Genomic DNA, 21519 nt, shown 5'->3' on the forward strand with positions numbered 1-21519 from the left:
CTGTAATCACAGCTCCTGGGCTGTGGACCGAGTCCTCCTACACACCCCACTGGGTCCTCACAAGCACCGCTCTGGTTCTCTGAGGCACCCCAAGTGCATGGCAGCCCCTCACGGAAGCCAGCAGCCTGGCTGCTCTGGCCAGAAGCGGACAGAGCTCAGCGCTCGCACAGTCCCAAGACCAGCGGCGCTCACAGAAGCGCTGAGCCCAGGGTTCACCGGCTGAGGCTACCCCGCAGGAGATAAAGGGTGGTTTACATCACAAACCCTGCTCTTTACACTGCCCTGTGGGATCACCAATGGGCGATTTCCCCCCAGGCAGCTCCCCATCCTCCTACTCCTTAAGCTTTCAAATTCCATTTTCTTTCTTATGCAGGGCAGTTTAGTTTTGGCCCAGAGCCTCCATCTGTGCCTATCCACACCCCTAAATTACCTGAGCCACTCACCCTAAATTTAGTCACACTTGGACTTACAGTGTGGGCGGCTCATTCGCTTTTTCAATTCCATACTCAAGCCAAAAAAAAAAAAAAAAAAAAGGCTTGCTTGTCCAAAACACTAGGTCAGTGCACAGGAAGTGAAACAAAGCCCCATCATCCAGTAATAATAACGGTAATAACAGGGACTATCCGCGAGGGTCCTTAGACTGAGCAGAAGTGCCCTCAGGGACAGGACTGCGACCTGATCCCAGAGATCCCACTGACCTGCGCAGAGGAGACCCACGCCATGCAGAAGCGTGAGGGTTCCTACACTTTATTAGACACCGTCTACGAGAAAGAAACGTGACCTGGCGTCAGAAAGGAGGGGACGCGGGCGTCCCGGGGCTGGAGGAGGAGGCCCCGCGCCTGCGTCTCCAAGCGCGCGGCCGAACGGGAACCCGACAGTCAGCCCCGGCGATTAGAGCCAGCCCGGCTCAGCTTTGCTTTCCCCGTGGTCATTCTCTCTTAAGCTCCGGCAGTTCGTGGCGCAGTGCTGTTTTGTTCTCTTTTTCGCGAGCGCGCGGGTTCCCCAGCTTTGCCCGTGTGCCCCGCAGCCCCCTGGTCTCCGCGGCAGCGCCCCTTGGAAGCCGCCCTCCGCCGCTCAGGCAGGCGGGAACCCGCTTCCCAGACGGCCGGAGCAGGGGAATGAGCGGGCGGGCGGGCGACGAGGGCGCGGTGCCCTCGGCCGCGGGGCGCAGCCGGGCAGGGGCGCGCCGGGAGCGGCAGGTGCGAGAGCCGCGGGTCCCGCCCAGGCCCCGCGCCCTCGCGGCCGCCTCCTCCCCCGCCACGCCCCCCGCCTCCCCAGGGGCTCCCGGCGGCACCTGCCTGCGGTGGCGCCCTGAGGGACAGCCGGGGGGTGCCCAGCGCCGCCGGGACGCCCTCGGGGCGCAGGGGGCTGTGCGTCAGGTCCTGCCTGTCCCGGGTGAGCGTCGCCGGCTTCCTGTCCTCGGCGAGGCCCAGGCTCCGGCTGAGGGCGTGCGGGTCCGGCGGGTCGGGCCCTGCGGGAAGAGAGCGGGGCTGGGAGGGACGCGCCCCGGGCGCCCGCGGCGAGCGGCCTGTTCCCGGGCGGAGGGGGCGGTCTCGCGCCGGGCGGGCCGGTGCGGCGCCCTGAGGGTTTGCGTCTCAGAGCGCAGCGGGCCCGGCAGGCCCGGGGCCCGGTGGATCGGAATCTGCCTTGGAACAAGATCTCCGCTGTTTCTCCGGCACGACAAGTCTGAGACGCAGAACGAGGTGGTGTTTGTGCACACACTTTCTAAATCAAGCACCCTCCTCAAAGTAGACGCTGTTGTTAAAAAACTGCACGACATTTGTTCAAGTCGACAGAGCCTGGTGCCATGCTGGGCAGAACACACTCGCCCAACCGAGGGTTTCCTGACTATTTCTGAGGAGGTAACGTCCGTACAAGGAACAGGCACGAGCAGCACGAAGCCCTTTACGTGTGTGCGCTCCTCTATGTCCCGGCGCCCATGGGGTCCGAACCAGTGTGTGCTCCATTTTAAGGAGAACGAACCAGAACCAGGAGGCACACTGGCTTGCCATGTCTCATAGCCAGCAAAAGCGAGAGCAGACCACCCAGTGGTCAGGCTCCAGACTTCCTGGACGTGACTGCTCTGGATTGACCGAAGGAATCCCCAAACCCCCAGCTGTTTACCTGAGTCTGTTTCCAGATGACGCGCCAGGTTTTCTGAGAGAAACAGAAACAGAAAGGTGTGTGACTTGTGATTTCCCACAAACATTCCCAAGAGCAGAGCTGGGAACCGTGTGAGCCCAGGGGCGGGGGACGGGCGTCTGCTCTGTGCCCTCTGCTGTGGTCTACTGAGACACAAGCCGCCGCTGCCTGCCTGGACGCTCAGCCCAGTGCGGATCCCTGGGGAGAGAAGATGCTCTCGGGACGGGTCCCGCTGAGCAGAGCGAGACCACCAAGGGAAGGCTTAAGGGAGGGAAGATACCGAGAGCCAGGCTTGGCAGGCAGGGGGAAGGTGGCGATGGGAGGAGGACGCTCCTGTCCCACCAGCGGGGGATGGGGAAAGCTGCTGCCCCTCCCCTTTACCTGAGAAGGTCCTCAGCATCTCCAGGAGGGAGAGTGTTTTCCTGTGGAGATCTCGGATCTTCTTGACAAGGTCTGGAGAAATTGTCTCTGGACTCACAAAAGTCCTTGTCTCATACCTACGGACAACCAGCCCTTAAGAATTAGAGGTAGGGGGCACCTGGGGGGCTCAGGGGGTTAAAGCTTCTGCCTCTGGCTCAGGTCATGATCTCAGGGTCCTGGGATCGAGCCCCACATCGGGCTCTCTGCTCAGCGGGGAGCCTGCTTCCCCCCCACCTCTGCCTGCCTCTCTGCCTACTTGTGATCTCTGTCTGTCAAATAAATAAAATCTTTTTAAAAAATTTTTAAAAAAAGAATTAGAGGTAGGTCCTCTAAGAGAATGTTTGGGGTCTATGGAGGCTGGAAGGGGCAGAGGTCATTACCCTGTTTGCCTCTAGAGGACAGTACAGTGTTGGTGGAAAAACGACCTCAACTGCCTCTTTCTAATCTGGGTGCTGTTCATTACTAGGGGAAAGGGGGTGGGGAGGGGAGATGAGAGAAAACAGGTAACAGCTCCTTGCCTGTGCCCCGCGGCAGGACCACGAGCAGGTTCGGTGCCCTCATCAGACCACCTAAAGGCCTGCACAGCCCTTTAGCTCTATACCCCAAACACTCTTTGAAAGTTTGGGAGACCCTTCCCAGGCCTCGGACCCCAGGTCCAGACCCTGTGGCTGAATAACAAGTGCTCCTCGAAAAGCACGGAGAAGGCACAAGTGCAAACAGCAGAGGACAGCATGGTGCCAGGGGCTGCGCTTTGTGGCGGCGTCTGCAGACCCTGAGGGACATGGGGCCGCTGAGCTGGGAAAGGACTGGAAGCACATGCCAGTCCCCCACGCTCCGTACCACCGCAGTTTATAGACAATCTCTCCCCTCAGAGTTACAGTTCACGTGCTGTTCAATGCTGACTCGAGTACCAGTAATTTTGAGAACTAAACAGATGTTCCTACATCAGCCTAAAAACACGATTATGGCTTATAATTTCACCTCCAGGGGAAAACCGTATCCCTGATACCAAACAACTAGTTTAAAAACGGGCTCTTGGAGCACAGCCCTTTAGGTGGAGACTGTGTGTCTGTCTGTCAAAGTGAATTTGCATTTCTGTGGGGGGCAGGGTAGAGAGGGCCCCCCTCGGTCTGTGTCCAGGGGAACAGAGGTGAGAGGAACAAAGTGAACAGCCTGGGCATCAAGGAGGCAGGACTGGGGAGAAGGCCCTACCTGCTCTGGTCGGCTCTGACATCCTACAAAAGAGAAAGAACATGCGCTCAGCATCCACACATCCTCCCCCGCCCCCCCCCCCAGACTCCGCACAGCCTGTCCTCCTTATCGTCGGGCCTCAGAGCTCTCTCTTCCGGAGCTCTGTGTCTGCTCTGTTCCCTACTCATCACACCGCTGTCACACCCCGCCTCCGGGCTCATCTGGGACTCTGCTCAGGTCATTAGAGCTGGCTTTTTCGACTTGGCCTTCTCTGGGGACCGTGTTCTGCCTCCAGGGCTCGGGGGCTGCTGGGGAACAGGGTCCAGGCTCAAGTTACCCGCCGGACCCGATGTGAAATGGGATAAAAGAATGATAATCTGTGGGAGCCACGGACCATGCTAAGCATTTCGTACGGACTGTTTCCTACCATCTTTGCACGAGCTCTGTGAGGGAGGGGCTATTATTATCCCCACATTTGGGGGGCTCATGAGGCTCGCCCTGGTCGCATGGCTGGAAGAGCCTGTCCTCAAACCCAAGGGCCCCCGACTGCAAGGTCCCCGACATGACCACAGTGGGTGGACGAGTCATCCATCCTTCCTGGGTCTGCAGTCTGCGCTCTCCGGGCCGGTGGAACCCGAGACCCGGCAGTCCCTTCCAGCGCAACCAACGGCCACTCGCCCTTCCCGCCCGTCCCGGCATCCCCGGCCCTGCACCCGCGTCCCCTCCTGGTTGGCCCCTCCCCTAGCCCACGAGGTGGGCACGGCCTCACTTGCAGCAGGGCGCTGGCTGGCCGCTGGCTCTGCTCCTCCAGCTCCTGGGCCCGGGCTCCGAGCCTGGTGATCTCCTCGGAGAACTTGCAGTTGTACCGGTCCCGCTCCGCGCAGGTCTGCTGCTCCAGCTCGCGCAGCCTGGCCTGCAGGACACCGTGCTGGTCCGCCAGCTCCCGCTGAAGCCTCCCAAATGCCGCGCCCACCTGCTGCTTCTTGCTTTCGATGTGAGTCTGCGCGGGGGGGACAGAGAGACAGGCCGGGAGGAGGATGGAGAGGCCGGTCTCCAGGAGGGTCACCTGTACTGTTGCGACTCGGAGACACAGGGAGTCCCCAGCTCTCTCCTGCTATGCCGGAACGGGTCTCAGAACAGACTTGCCGGCGGTGAGGGCTGTGCCCTGTCTTACCGGAGAGTCTAAGAACAATGCCCCCGAATGCCCTCAGAGCCATGCTGAGCTTCTCAAGCACCCTCCCCGTCTGCGACACGGCGCTCCCCTCACCAGGCCTTCCCTAGAGTCAGGAGGAGCCGGTGGGAGTTGTCCGCCCGAGAGCCGCTGCAGGAACCAGGCCGTGGTTCGAGTGTGTGGCATCGCTCTTGTCCCCTGACATCGCCCTCTGCACGGCATGCTTGGAAGGGAGCCGAGGAGAGCTGCGGGTCTCTTCCTGCCCCACAACTTTGTTCCCTTGGTCAGGGCACCCGAAATTCTCAGACTGCAGCTTTCCTCCTGGATGACCGTGTAGCTCAGAGAGGTCGCCCTACAGCTCACCCGATGTGCTCAGGCCGGCCCCGCGGTCAGGGACGCTGACACCGCACGCACCTTCTACCCACCCCTTCCTATCTGAAGGCAGTGCTTTAGGGCACACAGAATGGGATGGGAAGAGTGGCTCTGGGCCAGGACACCCCGCTTCTAGGGACACCTGCTGGCTTAGTCGCGGAAGCGTCTGATTCGATTTCAGCTCAGGTCATGATCTCAGGGTCCTCAGAGCCAGCTCCGTGGGCGGGCTCTGAGCTCAGCCGGGAGTCTGCTTCAGTTTCTCTCCCTCTGCCCTTCCGTTCTCTCTCTCTCAAATAAGTAAATGTTACGAGAGAGAGAGATCCGGGCTGTAGCCACGTCATCATGACCGTGGGCTTTGCCCTGCGGGACGTCCCGCTCCCGGACCTGTTCTCTCTGGAAAGCGGCTGACAAGATGGGTCCCGGGCCAGGTCTCAGAACCGTCTCCAGTCGTGACGTTCTGGGGTTCCACAGCCTTGACCCCGAATGCCCGTGCAGAGAGGCAAGGACGTGAATGAGGACAGCACAAGAGTACCTGACGGGAAGCTTCCCCCAAGCCCCCGAAGGGCAGGTGTCAGAAGCGCTTACCAGAAGCTCTTGGAGCTTCCTGTCTTCCCGCCGCCGAGCGGCCTCCATCGCGCTCTTCTCCAGGCGCAGAGCTTTCGAGTGGCTCCGGAGACGGTCCTGCGGGGAGAAGGATGGGCAGGGAGCGGCGGCTCAGTTCACAGAGAGCGTCTGCTGAGTCCCAGGTGCGCTGCCGCTGCCGATGGGGAGAGATTCAAAGGTGAACTGGGCGGTCGCTGTCCCTGCAGAGATCACCTGGAGATCACCGCCCGCCTGAATACGGAGAAGGCGGAGTCCCGGGCGGGGGTGGGAACACAGCCGGGCAAGGGGCCAGGGGAGGCTGCAGAGACAGAAAGTGCTTACGGTGGGTCTAGAGAGGGGCTGGCGCGTGCCACACGCCCCTGGACTGTCCCTCAGGTGGCCCGGGGGCCTGTGACCATGCCGAGCTTTCCTGGCGCTGGGGACCCGCAGGAGGGTGTGGCGCAGGGGACCAGCATGGTCGACTGCGTGTTTTGGCAGATTGGAGGATGCTTGGAGAGGGCAAGAATGGACACAGGGAGAACGTTCGAGGCAGTGCAAGTCTGGGCGAGGACGGCGAGAGCCTGCATTTGGAAGTGGTTGTGGGGTTAAGGCCGAGTCCAAGACTCAAGAGCTGCTTCTGAGAAGATCACTTGTAGACCCAGACGCTGGATGGACAGAGCGAGCCGGGGGGGCCCAGGTGGGCCGTGTCATGCCGCCCCTCTCACAAGGAAGACTGGCGCCTGCAGGCCGCCCTTGCTCTCCCCTCGCATCCCTCTCAGCCCAGCAATCTCGGCCTTGGCAAATCCCATACCCTGTGTGGGTCCTGGGAAGGCCAAGGTCACCTGCCCACAGTGGGCAGAAGAACGTCCCATGCACTCATTCACGGATGCAACTCTCTGTGCCCTGTCGCCATGGGGCCCCCTGAGGCTGAGGTCCCCCTGAGCCTGTGAACGGCCACACGTCCACGGGGAACCATGGTCCTTCATCCAGATCCCTACCCGTTCCCTCCACGGTGGGCGACAGGACGCTGGCCCAGCCTGCACAGGCCCCAAAAAAGCCGTCCATCTTACCCGGTAGGGCTGAACGGCCCCGTCGAGGACGGCCACAGGGTGGGTGCAGTGGGAGGGACTCTCCCGACAGACCACACAGAGCAAGTCAGCATCCGTCTCGCAGAAGAAGTAAATCTTCTCACCGTGCTCCTCACAGCACGTCTCCCCCAGAGGGCCCAGGGGCACAGGGACCACGAGAGGCTGGATGGGCTCCTTCTCCTTGTAGGGTACACAAGGCAGCACCTGGCAGGAGGGCCGGGCCCCCATGTGGGAGGGTGGGGGGAGGTGCAGCCTGGCCGGTGTGTCCACGGGTGCAGATCACGGCATCCTCCAGGTTCCCTTGCAGGCTGGACAGGCGGGCTCCTCACGGGAAGGCACAGAGGGCATCCCGCTGCCGTCTGCAGCCTGTCCACAGAGGCCTCTGCCTCAGGCCACACAAATCCCCTGTCCCTGACATTCGTCACTTCTGCGTGAGTCATGGAAGGAACACAATAGGAGGCTGCCCGAAAGCAGGAGGGTTCGGCCTGGGAAGCCACCGGCCGCCACCCATCAGCTGAGTGGGTTCAAACTCCAGGGCACTTGAAGTGACCCAGCATTTCCCAGCAGGGGCCTGGTCAGCCTGTCCTCCGCTCCTGCCGCGTCCTTCGTCCCTGGGGTGGGGAGCCCAGCATGCGTGAGCTCACGGGGAGATGGGTTTCCCGGAACCCCACCCTTGACCGCTGTGGGGTGGAGAGTTCCAGGAGGAGACACAAGGAGGTGACATTGCTTCCTGTCCACTGAGCAGGTGGGAGCCACCAGCTGCCACTTTCAGGGCTGCGCTCAGCGCCAAAGTCCAGACTGCAGAGGGAGGGGTTCTCCGGCCACTCCTCTGCCTCCCTTCCCCGCTCACCTTACCCATCCAGGCAGGCCTCCTCACCTCTGCCGCCGCCAGCCGGGGAGGCAGTGTCCCCAGACAGTCCACTTCCCGTTTTTAACAGCCCTTCGGGACAGGTGTGATTACCTTCATTTTTACAGCAAGACATGTGAACAGACTTCCCTGAGGTCATAGAGTTGGAGAGCTGCGATGGGGGTCAGTCCGAGTCTCCTGGCTCAGGGCCTGTGCCCCCAGCCCCGGTGCTCCCCCCACGTGATGGTCCAGGCCACGGTTCATCCGCTCTTTGCATCTGTGCATAAAACCCAAGGGAACCCCATTCTGAGGATAGCCATCCGCCCTGCACTGTTTCCCTCGCTCTGCACCTGAGCTGCTGTGTGTACCCCATTTCCTTCCCAACCGCCCTGGCCCTCCGGGGGAGGGGGACAGCCACGCCCCCCCCCCCAGCCCGCAGCTCCACGCCGCCACGGAGCATGGGAATGCGGCGGGTCCCAGCAAAGACGTGCAACTCTCCAAACGATACACCTGTTAGAAGGAGCGCAAAATACCTCGTTCCTAATTCTTAGACTGGTTACACGTGGAAATGATTGTATTTGGGGCGAAATAAAATACTAAAATTAACTTCCCTTTTTAAAATATGGCCAGGGACGCCTGGGTGGCTCAGTGGCTTAAGGCCTCTGCCTTCGGCTCAGGTCATGGTCTCAGGGTCTTGGGATCGAGCCCCGCATCGGGCTCTCTGCTCAGCGGGGAGCCTGCTTCCCTTCCTCTCTCTCTGCCTGTCTCTCTGCCTCCTTGTGATCTCTGTGTGTAAAAAATAAATAAATAAAATTTAAAAAAAAAATAAAATATGGCCAGGTGGAAACTTGAGTTGCACAGGTGGCTCCCGTAGTGTTTGCGTGGGGGGCGGCTCTGGGACGCTCAGATCTGAGCGCAGATGGGGGCCCGCACCTCCCCACGCACACGCGGGGCCCCGCAGCGCCAGGCTCGCTCCGGGGCGGCGGGGGCTCCGGGCGCACCGCGGACAGACACCGGCGTGGGCGGTGGGTCCTGGACAAGTGCCGGCCGTGGCCGGTTTCCTTCCCGCTCCGCACGCAGGGCTGACTCTCGCCTCCGTGGGAGCCGGCGACAGGCCGGGACGTGTCCCCGAGAGCAGCTTATCTGCGCCCTCCCGCTCGCTGCGCTGGCCGATACCGTATCTGCCTGGGGGCAGCTGGTCCCACCGCAGGGGGCTGGCGTGGCCTCTCCGGTCCCCGGTCCCCGACCCGGTCCGCCTCCCACCCCAAACAAGGACTATCTCTGCCAGCTGTGGACGGCGAAGATACCGCGAGCGCAGGCGCAGAGACGGGTCGGACGCCGCGCCCTGGGCTGTGGGCTGCAGCCCAGACAGTACCTGAGGACGGCTCTGGGATGCCGGGCCCCTCCTTCCTCCCTCTCCTGGAGCGGCGGCGTCGGCTCCTTTGGGAAGAGGACAAGAGGACCGTGGCATCAGGTGGGTGCCCTGTCCTTGGGGGCACGTGTGTGCGCGTCCGTGTGCACGTGTGAGTGCATGTCTGTTTGTGCGCACGTGTGTGTGTGCCTGCGCATCCACGACCCCCAGGGTGTCCGTGCGTATCTACGAGGTGGCCGTGTCTGCCCGTGTGAGGACGAGTGTGTGTTCTCGCTGTTTTCCCAGATCCTTCCTGCTCAGCCCCGCACAGAGAGTGACCTTGAGGTGCCAACGGGCACAGCGGGGCCATGGCCGCAGCCGCCTCCGTGACCAGCCTGGCGGACGAGGTCAACTGCCCCATCTGCCAGGGTACCCTGAGGGAGCCGGTCACCATCGACTGTGGCCACAACTTCTGCCGGGGCTGCCTCACACGCTACTGCGAGATCCCAGGCGCAGACCCCGGCGAGGCCCTCCACGGGGAGGCCCTCCCCTGTCCCCTCTGCAAGGAGCCCTTTCGCCCGGGGAGCTTCCGGCCCAACTGGCAGTTGGCTAGCGTGGTGGAGAGCATCGAGCACCTCAAGCTGGTGTCTTCGCCGGACTCCAAGGCGGAGGACATCTGCAGGGAGCACGGAGAGAAGGTCTACTTCTTCTGTGAGGACGATGAGACGCAGCTGTGCGTGGTGTGCCGCGAGGCCTGGGAGCACCGGGCCCACACCGTGCGCTTCCTGGACGAGGCAGCAGGGCCCTACAGGGTAGGAGAGGGCACGCGGGGGTCCGGGGCACAGCCCGTCTCCATCTCCCCGTCCTCCCTCGGGCAGGAGCCCCAGGCCCGCTGCAGCATGTTCCGTGTTGCTCACATAGGGGCACAGTTTCCGGGGCTCAACAAGGACGTGTGGACTGGGTGGGTGGCCATGTGGGTCAGCCCCGCGCGTCTGAGGGTGTCTGCGTTTGGGGGACAATCATGCAGACAGTGTGATGTGCACGGACGTGCATGTGGTGCGTGCAGGGAGGCCTGTGTGTTCGTGTTGGTGAGTAAACCAGTGTTTGCGCGCAAGGGGGCAAACCTGGGTGTGCGGTCCTCCCCGGCATCCACTGCGTGTCTGTGTCCACAAGCTCACCAGCGTCTGACGGGAGAGCATTATCTGTCTTTCTCAGTGTCCCTACGTGGATGTCTGTGTGTGAGTACCTGTTCCTAACTCTACTCCAGACCAAGCCGTTTTTAAAGCAGTGTGTCGGCTATTTTCATATATTAGGCTCCGGACAGATCCCAGGCCTAGCTTACCAGAGACAAAACAAATTAGGGTTGTTTTTTAAAGATTTTATTTATTTACTTGACAGAGATCACAAGTAGGCAGAGAGGCAGACAGAGAGAGGAGGAAGCAGGCTCCCCGCAGAGCAGAGAGCCCAATGTGGGGCTCAATCCCAGGACCCTGAGATCATGACCTGAGCCAAAGGCAGAGGCCTAGCCCACTGAGCCACCCAGGCGCCCCAACAAATTAGGGTTTTTAAGCTGAAGACAGCCAGCCTCAGATGGGGAAACTGAGTCATGGGCTGTGTTGGCACAGGGAGAGGTTCCTGGAGAGAGCCAGATGCTGCGGACAGTTGGGACACAGGTGTTGTGAGTCAGGGGGTGCTCCCTCCCTCGGGTCATGTCCTCTTCACGAGTCATTGCTTCTGTGTAACATAACTGCATACTCTTTCTCTCCAGGAACAAATACAGAAGTGTCTTGAGTGTCTAAGGAAAGAGAGAGAGGAGATTCAAAGAATCCAGTCAAGAGAAAACGAAAGGATACAAGTCCTCCTGGTAGGTGTCCGTGTGCTCCCCGGACCTTGTCCCCCACCCCGCCCCGGGATCCAGCGGCCCCCTGAAGCCAAGGCCACGTAGCACGGGGGCTGGAAGGTCACTCTAGTCCCGGCGCTGACTCCCACCCAAACTAGCACATCTCTGCTCGGTGCGAGGTGGGAGTGGGAGTCGGCAGGACCTCCCGGACCTGCAGTGAGGCTGTAAGGACTGAGGGCGATTAGGCCCAGGCCACAGCCTTGTGCTGAGGGGAGAGTGCGCCCTGTGAGAGGCAGGAGGCGGGCTGTCCCACCCCCTCCGGGCTAGGCTTCTAGAAGCCCACGCAGAAGGGGCACCAGCTCGCAGAAACCGCCCTGCAGGAGGGAAGGAGGCCACACCAGTTCCCGCTCCACCTGGGGACCTGGGGCGGGGGCTCCGGTTCTCCACCCGAGGAGGAGGAGGACGTGGATCTGGGCCAGAGGGAGACAGGGGCGAACTAACTGGGGAAAAAGGAAAGGGAAGCAGAAGAAAGGGAGGGAGAGGAGGAGGAGGAGGCGGCATCCCCCCTCCCGGCCTCCCCTCCTGCCCCTTCAGTGTCAGGTCGCCACCAAGAGACAGAAAGTGGTCTTCGAGTTTGCCCACCTGATCCAGTTCCTGGAGGAGCAGCAGAGCGTCCTCCTGGCCCAGCTGGAGAAGCTGGATGGGGACATCCTGAAGCAACAGGATGCGTTCGACGCCCTGGTCGGCGAGGAGGTCTGCCGGTTCAGCAGCCTGATCTCCGAGCTGGAGGAGAGGAACGGGAGGCCGGCCCGGGAGCTCCTGACGGTGAGACCTGCCCCACCGGCCTGCCGCCTCTGACTTCCGGCGCCCTCCCATGTCCGAGCCACTTCCCCTCCCCCCGAGGGCAAGAGAGGTCCTGAATTCCAGCGCCTGCTCCCCAGACAGGCCCCGGGCACTCTGCATCCTGGCTTCTCACGGTCCCATGTCTATCGAGTTGGGGGACCCTTTCCTTACCTGCCTCTCAGGGGTACTGTGAGCCTCCAACAGGAAAATGCAGGGGAAACGAGCGGTTTGAAAAGCATCTCGTGCTCTGCCAAGGGATGTCCCGTGCTGCTTCCGAGGCCGGGTGTGCTGCGGGACCGCCCAGCACTCGGGAAGCTCTTCCGATCGCTTCTCGGCCTTTTGGCTAAGATCAAATGTGTAGGAAGCTCTTCCGAGATAGCAGGGGCCCAGCGAGGCGGCGGATGGGCAGCATGACTGGGGGCCACACTCCCGGTTTACGGGACGGAGAACAGCGGCCTTGGCCTCCAGCTGGCTGCCAGGTCCCTCTGCTGTGTGGACGCGTGGGACCAGGGGGCGGCCTCTGTGACCCCGGACGCCTCACCAGCCCCAGAACTCAGCGGCTGCAGGATCTTGGGTGCTTTTCCTCTGTGGCAACATGGTGTGTGTCTAACTCGTGCTCTCCCCTCTTTCTCGTAGGACATCAGAAGTACTCTGATAAGGTAAGCTGCTGTTCCCTCGTCTCCTGCGGGCGTGCACACGCGGCGTCACACACCTGACCCTCGCGTGCCCACAGCCTTGTCCCGTCAACGGCACAACTTCATACACATGTGTGCATTTGCACAGGCAGCTGCCCAAGGGTGGGCAGTGGGGTGCATCCCCGAGGAAGTGTGTGTGCCTGTGGGACCTGCCTCCCCCGTGCCCGGTTCGCAGGTGGCCAGCCGAGTCTGGAGAAACCCCACTCTTTCCGTGCCCCTAGATGTGAAACCAGAAAGTGCCGGAAACCAGAGGCTGTGTCCCCTGAGCTGGGCCAGAGGATTCGCGACTTCCCCCGGCAGGCCGTCCCGCTGAGGAGGGAGACGGAGATGTTTCTGGGTAAGAGGACCCCAGGGTTCCCCCGGGGCCCGGGGGTCCATGAAGCCTGGGACTGGGAACGCCCCCCACACTCCACCACTGCCCAAGGCTTGAGCGACCTTTGGCTCGTACCCTTCTGGTGCCTCCCTGGACTGTCCTTCTTTGCACATGTTGGTAAAATCTGCCGGTCAGGATAATGTAACGCTGGAGAGCGGTAATAGAGATGAAGATCTCTGGAAAAAAATTAACTGATCTGAAAAATAATTACACAAGTAAATCTGATCTGCTGACCTTGAACAATATAAAAAATAACGACTAACAAAACCCGTCATTTTTAATAATTTAAAAAGTCTGCAGAGGCACTCGTCATACATGGTAAGTTTCTGATGATGAACACGGCTAATTAATAACCGGGCAGAGTGTTTCTTCGCGGCGTGGGGCGGCTGACTCTCTCACGTCCCCCCGGCCGGCCGGCGCTCCGGGCCCCTGTGGGGACTGGGCCCATGTTCCTGGAACAGGTGGTAGTGGTGGGAATGGGTGTGATGCCGGGCGTGAGTCAGGCCCGCGGCTCTGGCAGCGCCCTGTCCCTGACGTCAGGGACGACGCCGCCCTTCTCCACGTGGCCCGCCCACAGCAACGTCACCTGGATGGGCCCACACTCGAGCCCACGGGCAAGCACGCCCAGCGGCCTGGCAGTGAGTGACGTCGTCCTCTAAACAAATCTGACCTTCGTTCCAAAAATTTCCAAGGAGAGTAAGGAATAAATTCGCCCCCTTATCCATCCTTCTGGTCGATGTTTCTGGGGCACGTACTCTGGCCCACGTGAGAGGCTGCGCAAGACAGACCCAGTCCCCGCCAGGGCCAGGCGGCCGCCCCCAGGCCCCAGAGTCGGACACATGCTGTCACTGCTGCTCTGGACGCTGATGTTCAGAAGCGCGGGGCTGGGGGTCCGTCTGCTGTCCCTCTCCCATCCCTCCCCGCTGGGGCCAGTCTTGTTATCACTGAGGGGTGTGGTTTCACGAGACGAATGAGAGCTCATCCTGGTTTGTTCCTCTTCACAGAGAAACTCTGCTGCGAGCTGGACTCTGAGCCAGGTAGGCGGCCTGCGCCAGGATGGGCGGGGGCGGGGAAGCCGTGCGGCGTGTAGTCCCCCGCCCGTGCGCACACACGTGCACACACACACACACACACTCACCCTGTGACGAAGCGCGTGTTCTCATCTGCACCTGACGGGCGGGGACAAAGGTCACATCAGCCGGGAGGAGGGTCATCAAGAAGGGCTTCCTGGGCGAGGGGACTCTGATCGGGGTTTGGAATCCCACCGTTGGAATCACTGGAAAGCGCACTCGGTCTCCACGGAGTTTAACGGCACAGTTAGCGGGAAGGCAGCCCGCGCAGGAGCCACCCAAGGCACTGTCGGCCGGAGACCGGGCACCTGGCGCTGCTGGGCCCACGGCCACACCTGCATCTAGAACCGTCCCACCTGAAAGCCGCACTGTGCAGGGTCCGTGCTGTGTTTCATGCTGGGAAGCGGTCCCCTGACTCAGACGGATGCAAAATCACGGAGGCAGCAGGAATAAGTGTCGGGCACGCCCGGCCGCTCGCGGGGGGCAGGCCAGGAGTGCACCCTGCCGTCTGGACGGAGCCGAGGCCCTCTCGGCCCTGGAGGTCTCAGAGGCAGGAGGGGTGGGAGCCAGCGGCAGCAGGGCAGGCACAGCCTCGGGAGGCCACGCGCTTGCAGGGACAGGGCTGCCCTCCGAGGCCGGCACCGAGCCGAGGACCGGGCATGCAGCCTGGGCGTCTGTGGGCGGGCGGGAGCTCGTGCCATCACTGGCTGGGCTGCTCAAAGCCCAGGCTCTGTCCTGGGTGGTCTGCAGGGAAGTCAGAGCATCAGGACTCCTAGCATAGTTCTGGGAGACACGCGGGCCGCAGGCACAGTGACGTGGAGAATGACACTAGCGGGCGGAGGCGGGGCGTTAGCTCTTCCGCAGGCGGTAAACGGGTGCTGCCGTCTCTGTCCTCCGCAGCGGACATCTGCCTGGACCCCCAGACCGCCCACCCCAAGCTCCTCTTATCCGAGGACCGGCGGCGCGCCCAGTTCTCCTACAAGTGGCAGAGCTCGCCAGACAGCCCCCAGCGCTTTGACCGGGCCACCTGTGTCCTGGCCCTCGGCGGCTTCACGGCAGGGAGACACACGTGGCTGGTGCGGGTGGACCTGGCCCACGGGGGCAGCTGCACGGTGGGCGTGGTGAGCGAGGCTGTGAGGCGGAAGGGGGAGCTGCGGCTGCGGCCAGAGGAGGGTGTGTGGGCCGTGCGGCTGGCCTGGGGCTTCGTGTCGGCGCTGGGCTCCTTCCCCACAAGGCTGGCGCTGCAGGAGCAACCCAGGCAGGTGCGCGTGTCCCTGGACTACGAGGTGGGCTGGGTGACCTTCGTCAACGCGGTCAGCCAGGAGCCCATCTACACCTTCACGGCCTCCTTCACCCAGAAGGTCTTTCCCTTCTTTGGGCTCTGGGGCCGAGGGTCCAGCTTCTCCGTGAGTTCCTAAGGGAGGCGGTCACCCTCTGCCAGGACCGGCTCCCCGGAGGATGGTGCGAACGCCACCCCTGCCAGCTCCCCGGGGGACAGGGCGGAAGCCCGGCAGGGTGAGGACCCGAAGGGCAAGGTGGGTGACCCCCATGTGCTGATCCGTCTGCTTCCCTGACACCCGTGGACGGCCTGGGGCTCCGGGGACACAGGAGTCCTGGGCTGGGGCCAGAAGACTGGGCTGGAGACCAGTCTGCGGCCACCACTGTGTGATCTCGGGCAAGGCACCTCTTTTCATTCCGTCTTCTTCCGGAGAAGTGAGGGTTCGTATACGTGTGCCTTCGAGAAACAGTTCTTGTGCTACCTGTGGACCAGGCAGGACGGGGGCCACTGCTGGTGTGAAAATGAAAAAAACCTGGCATCTGCAGGAGCTCACAGCCCGGACAGAGGCCGCAAGAGGCCATCACAGCGGGGGCGGCGGGAGAGCTCAGGGCACGGGGCCCAGCCCGGCCGGGAAGTCTTCCTGGGAAGGACCGCTACAGGACGCGTGTGCCCAGAGAGGGGAGGAGGTCGGCAGAGGCCGGACTGGCTGGCCCTGCAGCCCTTGGATGCTGGGCGACCAGACCCTGACCCCGCCCGCGGCCTCCCACCCCCAGCACACGTCAGCTGAGACGCAAGGCCGGACACGGCGACCGGCGGCCCACACTGTCCCTTACGGCGGCAGTCACAGCCTGGACTCGAGAACGGGGTGGTGGGAAGGGATGAGGCCCAGAGAGCTGCGCTGGGGCAGAGACGCACCCGCGCACGAGGCTGTGGATCCCCCGCAGGGGTGACCGGCAGCAGCGTTGACGAGGCTCCAGGCCTGGACTCACTGGCGTCCAGGGGTCGGCGTGGGGAAGGGAGAGAGCCGGGGCCGTGGGGCATGGAGAGGGAGGGACGTCCGCCGCCCCGGGGTCGGGGTCAGGGGGGACGTGAGAGGCTGTGTGCAGAATATGGTTCTCATGCCTTCTGTGGTCTGGGGCTCGTCTTCCACTCTGTGCAAACGTGCCGCTCCCTGACGACCTCGTCAGCTCTGTTTGCTCTCCTTAAACACAAACTGAAGTGGGGTCACCTCCCCACGGGCCCAGGAGCCCATGCAGGCCAAGGCCCGTGCTTGGGGGTCTGCCTGTCCTCTTTGGGACACAGGCAGAGGACACGTGGGCCCAGGAGCAGTGGCTGCACGGGGCTGAGAGCATCCTCTGGGCACGTTCAGGATGTCTATAAAATATATTCGGGGAAGGAGCACCTGGGTGGCTTGGCGAGTCGAACATCTGCCCTCCACCCAGGTCATGATCCCGGGGTCCTGGGATCCAGCCCCGTGTCGGGCTCCCCGCTCAGCGGGGAGCCTGCTTCTCCCTCTCTCACGCCCCCTGCTGTGTTCCCTCTCTTGCTGTCTCTCTGTCAAATAGATAAACATTAAAATATATATATATATATTCCCAGAAAACGTTATATTCAAAACCGTAGATGTGTGTAAGTCTCTGAGTGATGGTAATACACACTCGAAGCCCCACACCTGGGGCCCACCGAGAACCGGCCTGTGTTTCTGTTGGTGTTGACGGGCCTGGTAAGACACGAGTGGCCCGGTCCGCAGCTGTGAGAGGACAGGCGTGCAGGACATCCCTTAAGCTGTCCCTGCAGGAGTCCCGTCTCACGTGCAGGGTGGGGCGTCTGCAGCCGAGGTCACGCAGTGAGGGCTGGAGCGCCCATCGGGCCCACAGGTCTGAACCACTGCGGGTGTGCATGGTCCTGGGGAGCTAGTTCACACGGCCACGCTCCCCGTGAAGAGCCTGCATCTGTTCCCCTCGCTGAGGAACGCAACAGCTGGTGACTCGGTGACTCGGGGCAGCTGCGGGGGCCTGCTTGTCCTGGACCGGCCCTCGGGGTCCCCGCCTGCCCCACAAGTGCTCGGGTCTGAGCCGTCCTCCCGGCCGACACCCTCTCCAGGCCCCGCGGGAGGGCCGCAGCCTGTCTTGTGGCCCTGGGCTCCCCTGAGGTTCTCGTGCCCTCCCCCCCCCCCCACCGGCCACACACACAGTAGCAGCACCTGCTTTCACCAAGACAGAGCTCGCTCCGAGGAAAAGAAGAGCTTTGTGAGAACTGACAGGTAGAGAAGAAAGAGGGGTTTTCCGCCACAACCAGGCCTCACAGGGAAGCGATGGGGGGGGGGGGTGCAGGCTCAGAGGGAGAGCTCGCACGCACGCGAAGTGTTCTAGGTGTTCACTCATTTAATCCTCCCGACAGCCCGTGCGGCGCTGCCCGCGGGAGCAGCCCCACCGTGCCCGTGAGAGAACACGGCCTGCGCGGCTGAGCCCCCAGCCAGGTTCCCGCAGAGCCAAGGGCAAGGGCGCACGAGACTCATCGCACACGCGGACGTGGGGGTTCGGGTCCAAGCCCGGCCCGGGCCCACTGTCGGCGTCCGAGTGTCCGGGACGGCAGGACGCCGCCGCAGGCAGGAGCGGGGACCGCCGTCACGGCGTCGGCGTCCGAGTGTGTGGGACGGGCTCACACTGTAGACAGAGTTCATGCTTTTGCAGCCCCGGCCTGAGGGCCCTGCTCCCTGTGGGCCGAGGGCCGAGGCTGCGGCCAGTCGAGTGGCCGCCTGCAGGTCCCTGGCCCGGCCTGCGTGCTTCATCGGCCCAGCGCGGACCGTGTCCGAGGAGTCCCGCCTGCCGTGACCACACAGGGTAGCACAGTGACCAGAGGGACACTCCGTGCCCTTTGCTGTCGCCCAGTCCAGCCACAGTCCTGCTCATGGGAAGGGGTCACGGAACCCTGGAGCGCGTGTGGGGGGCCGGTCGCTCCTGTCCCAGCACGACATGGGGAGAGGCAAGCACTGCGGTCTGCTCGCGGGCAGCTTGGCGGCCTGAGGCCTGCCGTGTGCGGGGCCAGCCGCGAGCATGAGCAAGGCTCGGGAAGGAGGCTCAGGCATCTGGTCCGAGTGGCGGGGGCGAGCCCGGGGGGTCCTGCTCGGGAGATGCGGGGGCCCAGGACCTCCCGGGCCAGGCTCCTGGGGGACCGGCCCAGCAGAAGGAGGGGGAGTTAGGAGGTGGGGATGGAGGTTGGGGTGAGCCTGGGCGGTCCGGGAAACCGCTGGTGGCAGCCGGCAGCGGGGGACTCAGCGGCCTCTTCTCCAGCGGCAGGTACTCTCCGGTCTGCGGGGCGCTCCTAGAAACCAAGAAACCTCAGCCGTCCTGCTGCCTCAGCCCCAGCGTGCTGCATGGGGGCCCGAGGCGGCGGGGCAGGGACCCCCCGGACCCCGGGGAGGCCGAGTGCAGGCATGTGTTTGTGCGGGTGCGCGAGGGGGACGGGACGGCCCCTACCTGTCCGGGGAGTCGCCGGCCTCCTAGCACACAGGGCGAGAGAGCGTCAGTCAGCGCGGGCTGGGCACCCAGCTTCCCGCCACCTCCAACCCCCCTCTGGCCCGTCCCAGACCTCGCAGAGCCCCAGGGGCCCCTCCTGGCACCCTGCTCTGCCCCGCGTGTCACCAGGAAGCAGGGCTCTGTCACCATGGCCAGCAGGGGCCCCCACCACGGAGGAGGAGCACTGTCTCCATCCTCGCTGTCCACACCTGCAGCAGGTCGGCGCCCGGGCCCCGGGGGACCTTCTCCAGAGCTCTGCTCACCCTCTCGAACTCCTCCCCGAGCTTGAAGTCCTGCAGGCACAGGGCCACCAGGATCAGCCTTTCGTCCAGCAGGGGCGGCCTGTTCTTGGGCTGGTCTGGCCGCGGCCCGAGGGGGACTTCCTGGTGCAGGCTCTCCCGCTCGGCCTCCGCCTGGACCTGTGGGATGGATCCCCGGAGACTCAGCATCGTGTGGGCCCCCCCACCCTCGGGCCTTGGGACGCTCCCGAGGGAACGCCAGCGCCCTCCCCCGCCCCCCGCTCATGCCATCTGCAGAGCCCACCGCACGGGCGTGTCACCCATCACCGGCCTGGCGCTCCCCACCTGTCCGGGTGAGGACAGACCCATGTGCACATGGCCAAGAGGGACAGACCGGTCCCCCCTCAGGGACAAAGGCCTGCGGTTTGTGTTTTCCAGGGACGAGCGGCTCGCGGGCCCCGACGGTGCCTGGGAGCCAGTGAGTGGGACCGGCCTCCGCCGCATGTCTAAATCCCATGAGGAGCACAGGGCTGGACTCGAGCCGAGTCCCTGGGCCGGCGGACCCCGGGGTTGAACCCAGCACCCGGCTCCTGCCCCCAGGACTCCCTCCCGACACACCCATCCGGCTGCTCCAGACACACAGGGGTCAGAGGGCAGCAACCGGCCGCCAGGACCCTGGCAGGCGGCCCCTCCCTGGACCCCGCGCCTCCCCCCGCCATGCGGCTGGTGGTTTCTGCTCCTCCCGCGCCCCGAGTCGGCAGAGCTCTCTCGTGCGTCTCAGGAACCTCCCCAATCTGTGGGTGAGCGATTCCTAGAGGGACACACAGCGGTCTGTCCACCTGGGGCCTGGGCGGCGGGAGGGCCTGATCCCGAGACCTGGTACAGGACAGCTCTGCCGAACACCGCAGCATGCTGGACACGTGGTGCTTGGGGCCAGGGGCACGGAGCTCGCTGGATGGAGGACGACGGGAAAGCAAAGGCGTAACTACGGAAAATGACAGAATAGCAGGACATTCTCCCTGGACTCCGGGGCGTTTCCTCCCGACACCCAAACACTGCGTGTGGACCGCTGAGACTGCTGGCACAGGACGCCAGCCCAGCGGGACTGACCCCGAGGAGCCGCACAGGCCCAGGCACCCCTTCCCCTTCCTGGACCCGAGCCTCGTGTCTCACAGCCCCACAGCCCCAGGAGGCACAGCCTCTCTCTCAGTCTCAGATCAGTGTCTCGCTGGGTCCCTGGGTCCCTGAAGCTACGGACACAGTAAAGGGTTTCAGTGCCTTAAACAGTCTGCTTTCAGGGAAGCAAAGCGAAACGAAGCTGGTGCTACCACAGACACAGGATTTCACGGTTAACGTGGACGGGAAGGGGGTGTCCCCGAGGGCAGCCCCAGGTGGGATCAGCTACAAGGTGCGTGTGCCCTGCGGGATGACAGGCCCCACAAAGCCGCACTGGGGACATGGCACAGTCCTGGGGACGAGATCCCACAGAGAGTGGGAGAAGCGAGAGCTCGGGGACGGACCCGGGTCACAAGATTAGAAAGAAAAGTAGGACATAATCAGTGAGAGAAGGGACAGGGTCTGGAGAAGACCACGTTGTGAAAACTGGCTCCCAACACAGAGAAAACCCTCCCGGAGTCAAGCAGGCAGGAGGCTGCAGACGGAAGGAAGACCCCGGCGTGAAGCTAAAACGGCAACGTCAGCAGAAAATATCGTTAGAGAATCAGTCGTGACTGGGGTCCGAAAACGAACCCTCATCAACATTCGCTGTTGCGGTTTGGTGACGACATCGTGCACAAAATTAATAGCGAAGTGCCAGAGAGGACAGCCAGGGAGAGAGGACAGCCCAGGGTCCGAAACCAGCGGGAGACTCAGCTGTGGGATGCAGAAAGGGAAGCTGACGCATCAGGACGAGGACGGGAACCCAAGAGAAGGCTTGCGAAGAACATCCGTAGTTAATTCACAGAAGAGGGTGTGCGAAGGGCGCTCGTGCGCGTGAACTGATGCCCGAGCTCACCACGGACCGCGGAACCGGACGGTAACCCGGCATCAAAACCTTCTTTGACGCCCGTCAGACTAACACGAATCACACGCCCGGGGAACGCTGGCTGCGGGGAGGGGTCCGTCGGACCCGCAGGTTGGCCACAGGCGCCCGGGCTCGGCCCCCAGAGTGCGCTCGCCTCAGGGAGCCACGGATCCTGTCTCTGGGTCGGTGCCCCGGGGGTCCCTCCCTCACGTCGGGGCTAGGAGGCTCGCGGCGGCACCGCCGGGCCACAGAGAGCGGGGTCCCCTCCAGTCCGCTCCTGGGAACATGCAAGGGCCCCGCGGCAGGCAGGAAAAGCAGGAGACAGGAGGGGCCTAGAGTCGCGTCGTGTTCACCCTGCACGTGAGCGCGCGAGGCAGCACGTGTTCTGCCAAACCATCTGCAAATAAACACCCAACACAGACTTGCCAAGGTTGCCCTGGAGGAGGAGGGACGGTGATTAAGTGGAAAACCAAGT

General features: G+C 63.1%; 2 protein-coding genes across 2 annotated transcripts; one reads left to right on the forward strand and one right to left on the reverse strand.

Annotated features, from left to right (window-relative positions):
- Window positions 1-938: 938 nt before the first annotated feature.
- Window positions 939-7314, reverse strand: LOC308344463 (E3 ubiquitin-protein ligase TRIM15-like; the record flags this gene model as incomplete). The annotated part of the gene is given in 9 exon segments (XM_080806001.1): window positions 939-1471; window positions 2125-2157; window positions 2524-2639; window positions 3775-3797; window positions 4523-4753; window positions 5882-5977; window positions 6949-7225; window positions 7227-7266; window positions 7269-7314. Coding segments are annotated over 9 exon segments (1395 nt in total).
- Window positions 7315-9532: 2218 nt separating this feature from the next.
- LOC308345186 (tripartite motif-containing protein 10-like) lies at window positions 9533-15403 on the forward strand (the record flags this gene model as incomplete). The annotated part of the gene is made up of 7 exons (XM_080807139.1): window positions 9533-9976; window positions 10933-11028; window positions 11599-11829; window positions 12484-12506; window positions 12764-12879; window positions 13920-13952; window positions 14886-15403. 7 exons carry the CDS (start codon window positions 9533-9535, stop codon window positions 15401-15403), a joined length of 1461 nt encoding a protein of 486 aa, XP_080663265.1.
- Window positions 15404-21519: the final 6116 nt, after the last annotated feature.

Source organism: Martes martes (assembly GCF_963455335.1).
Source record: "Martes martes genome assembly, chromosome: 6".
Taxonomy (NCBI): Eukaryota; Metazoa; Chordata; class Mammalia; order Carnivora; family Mustelidae; genus Martes; species Martes martes.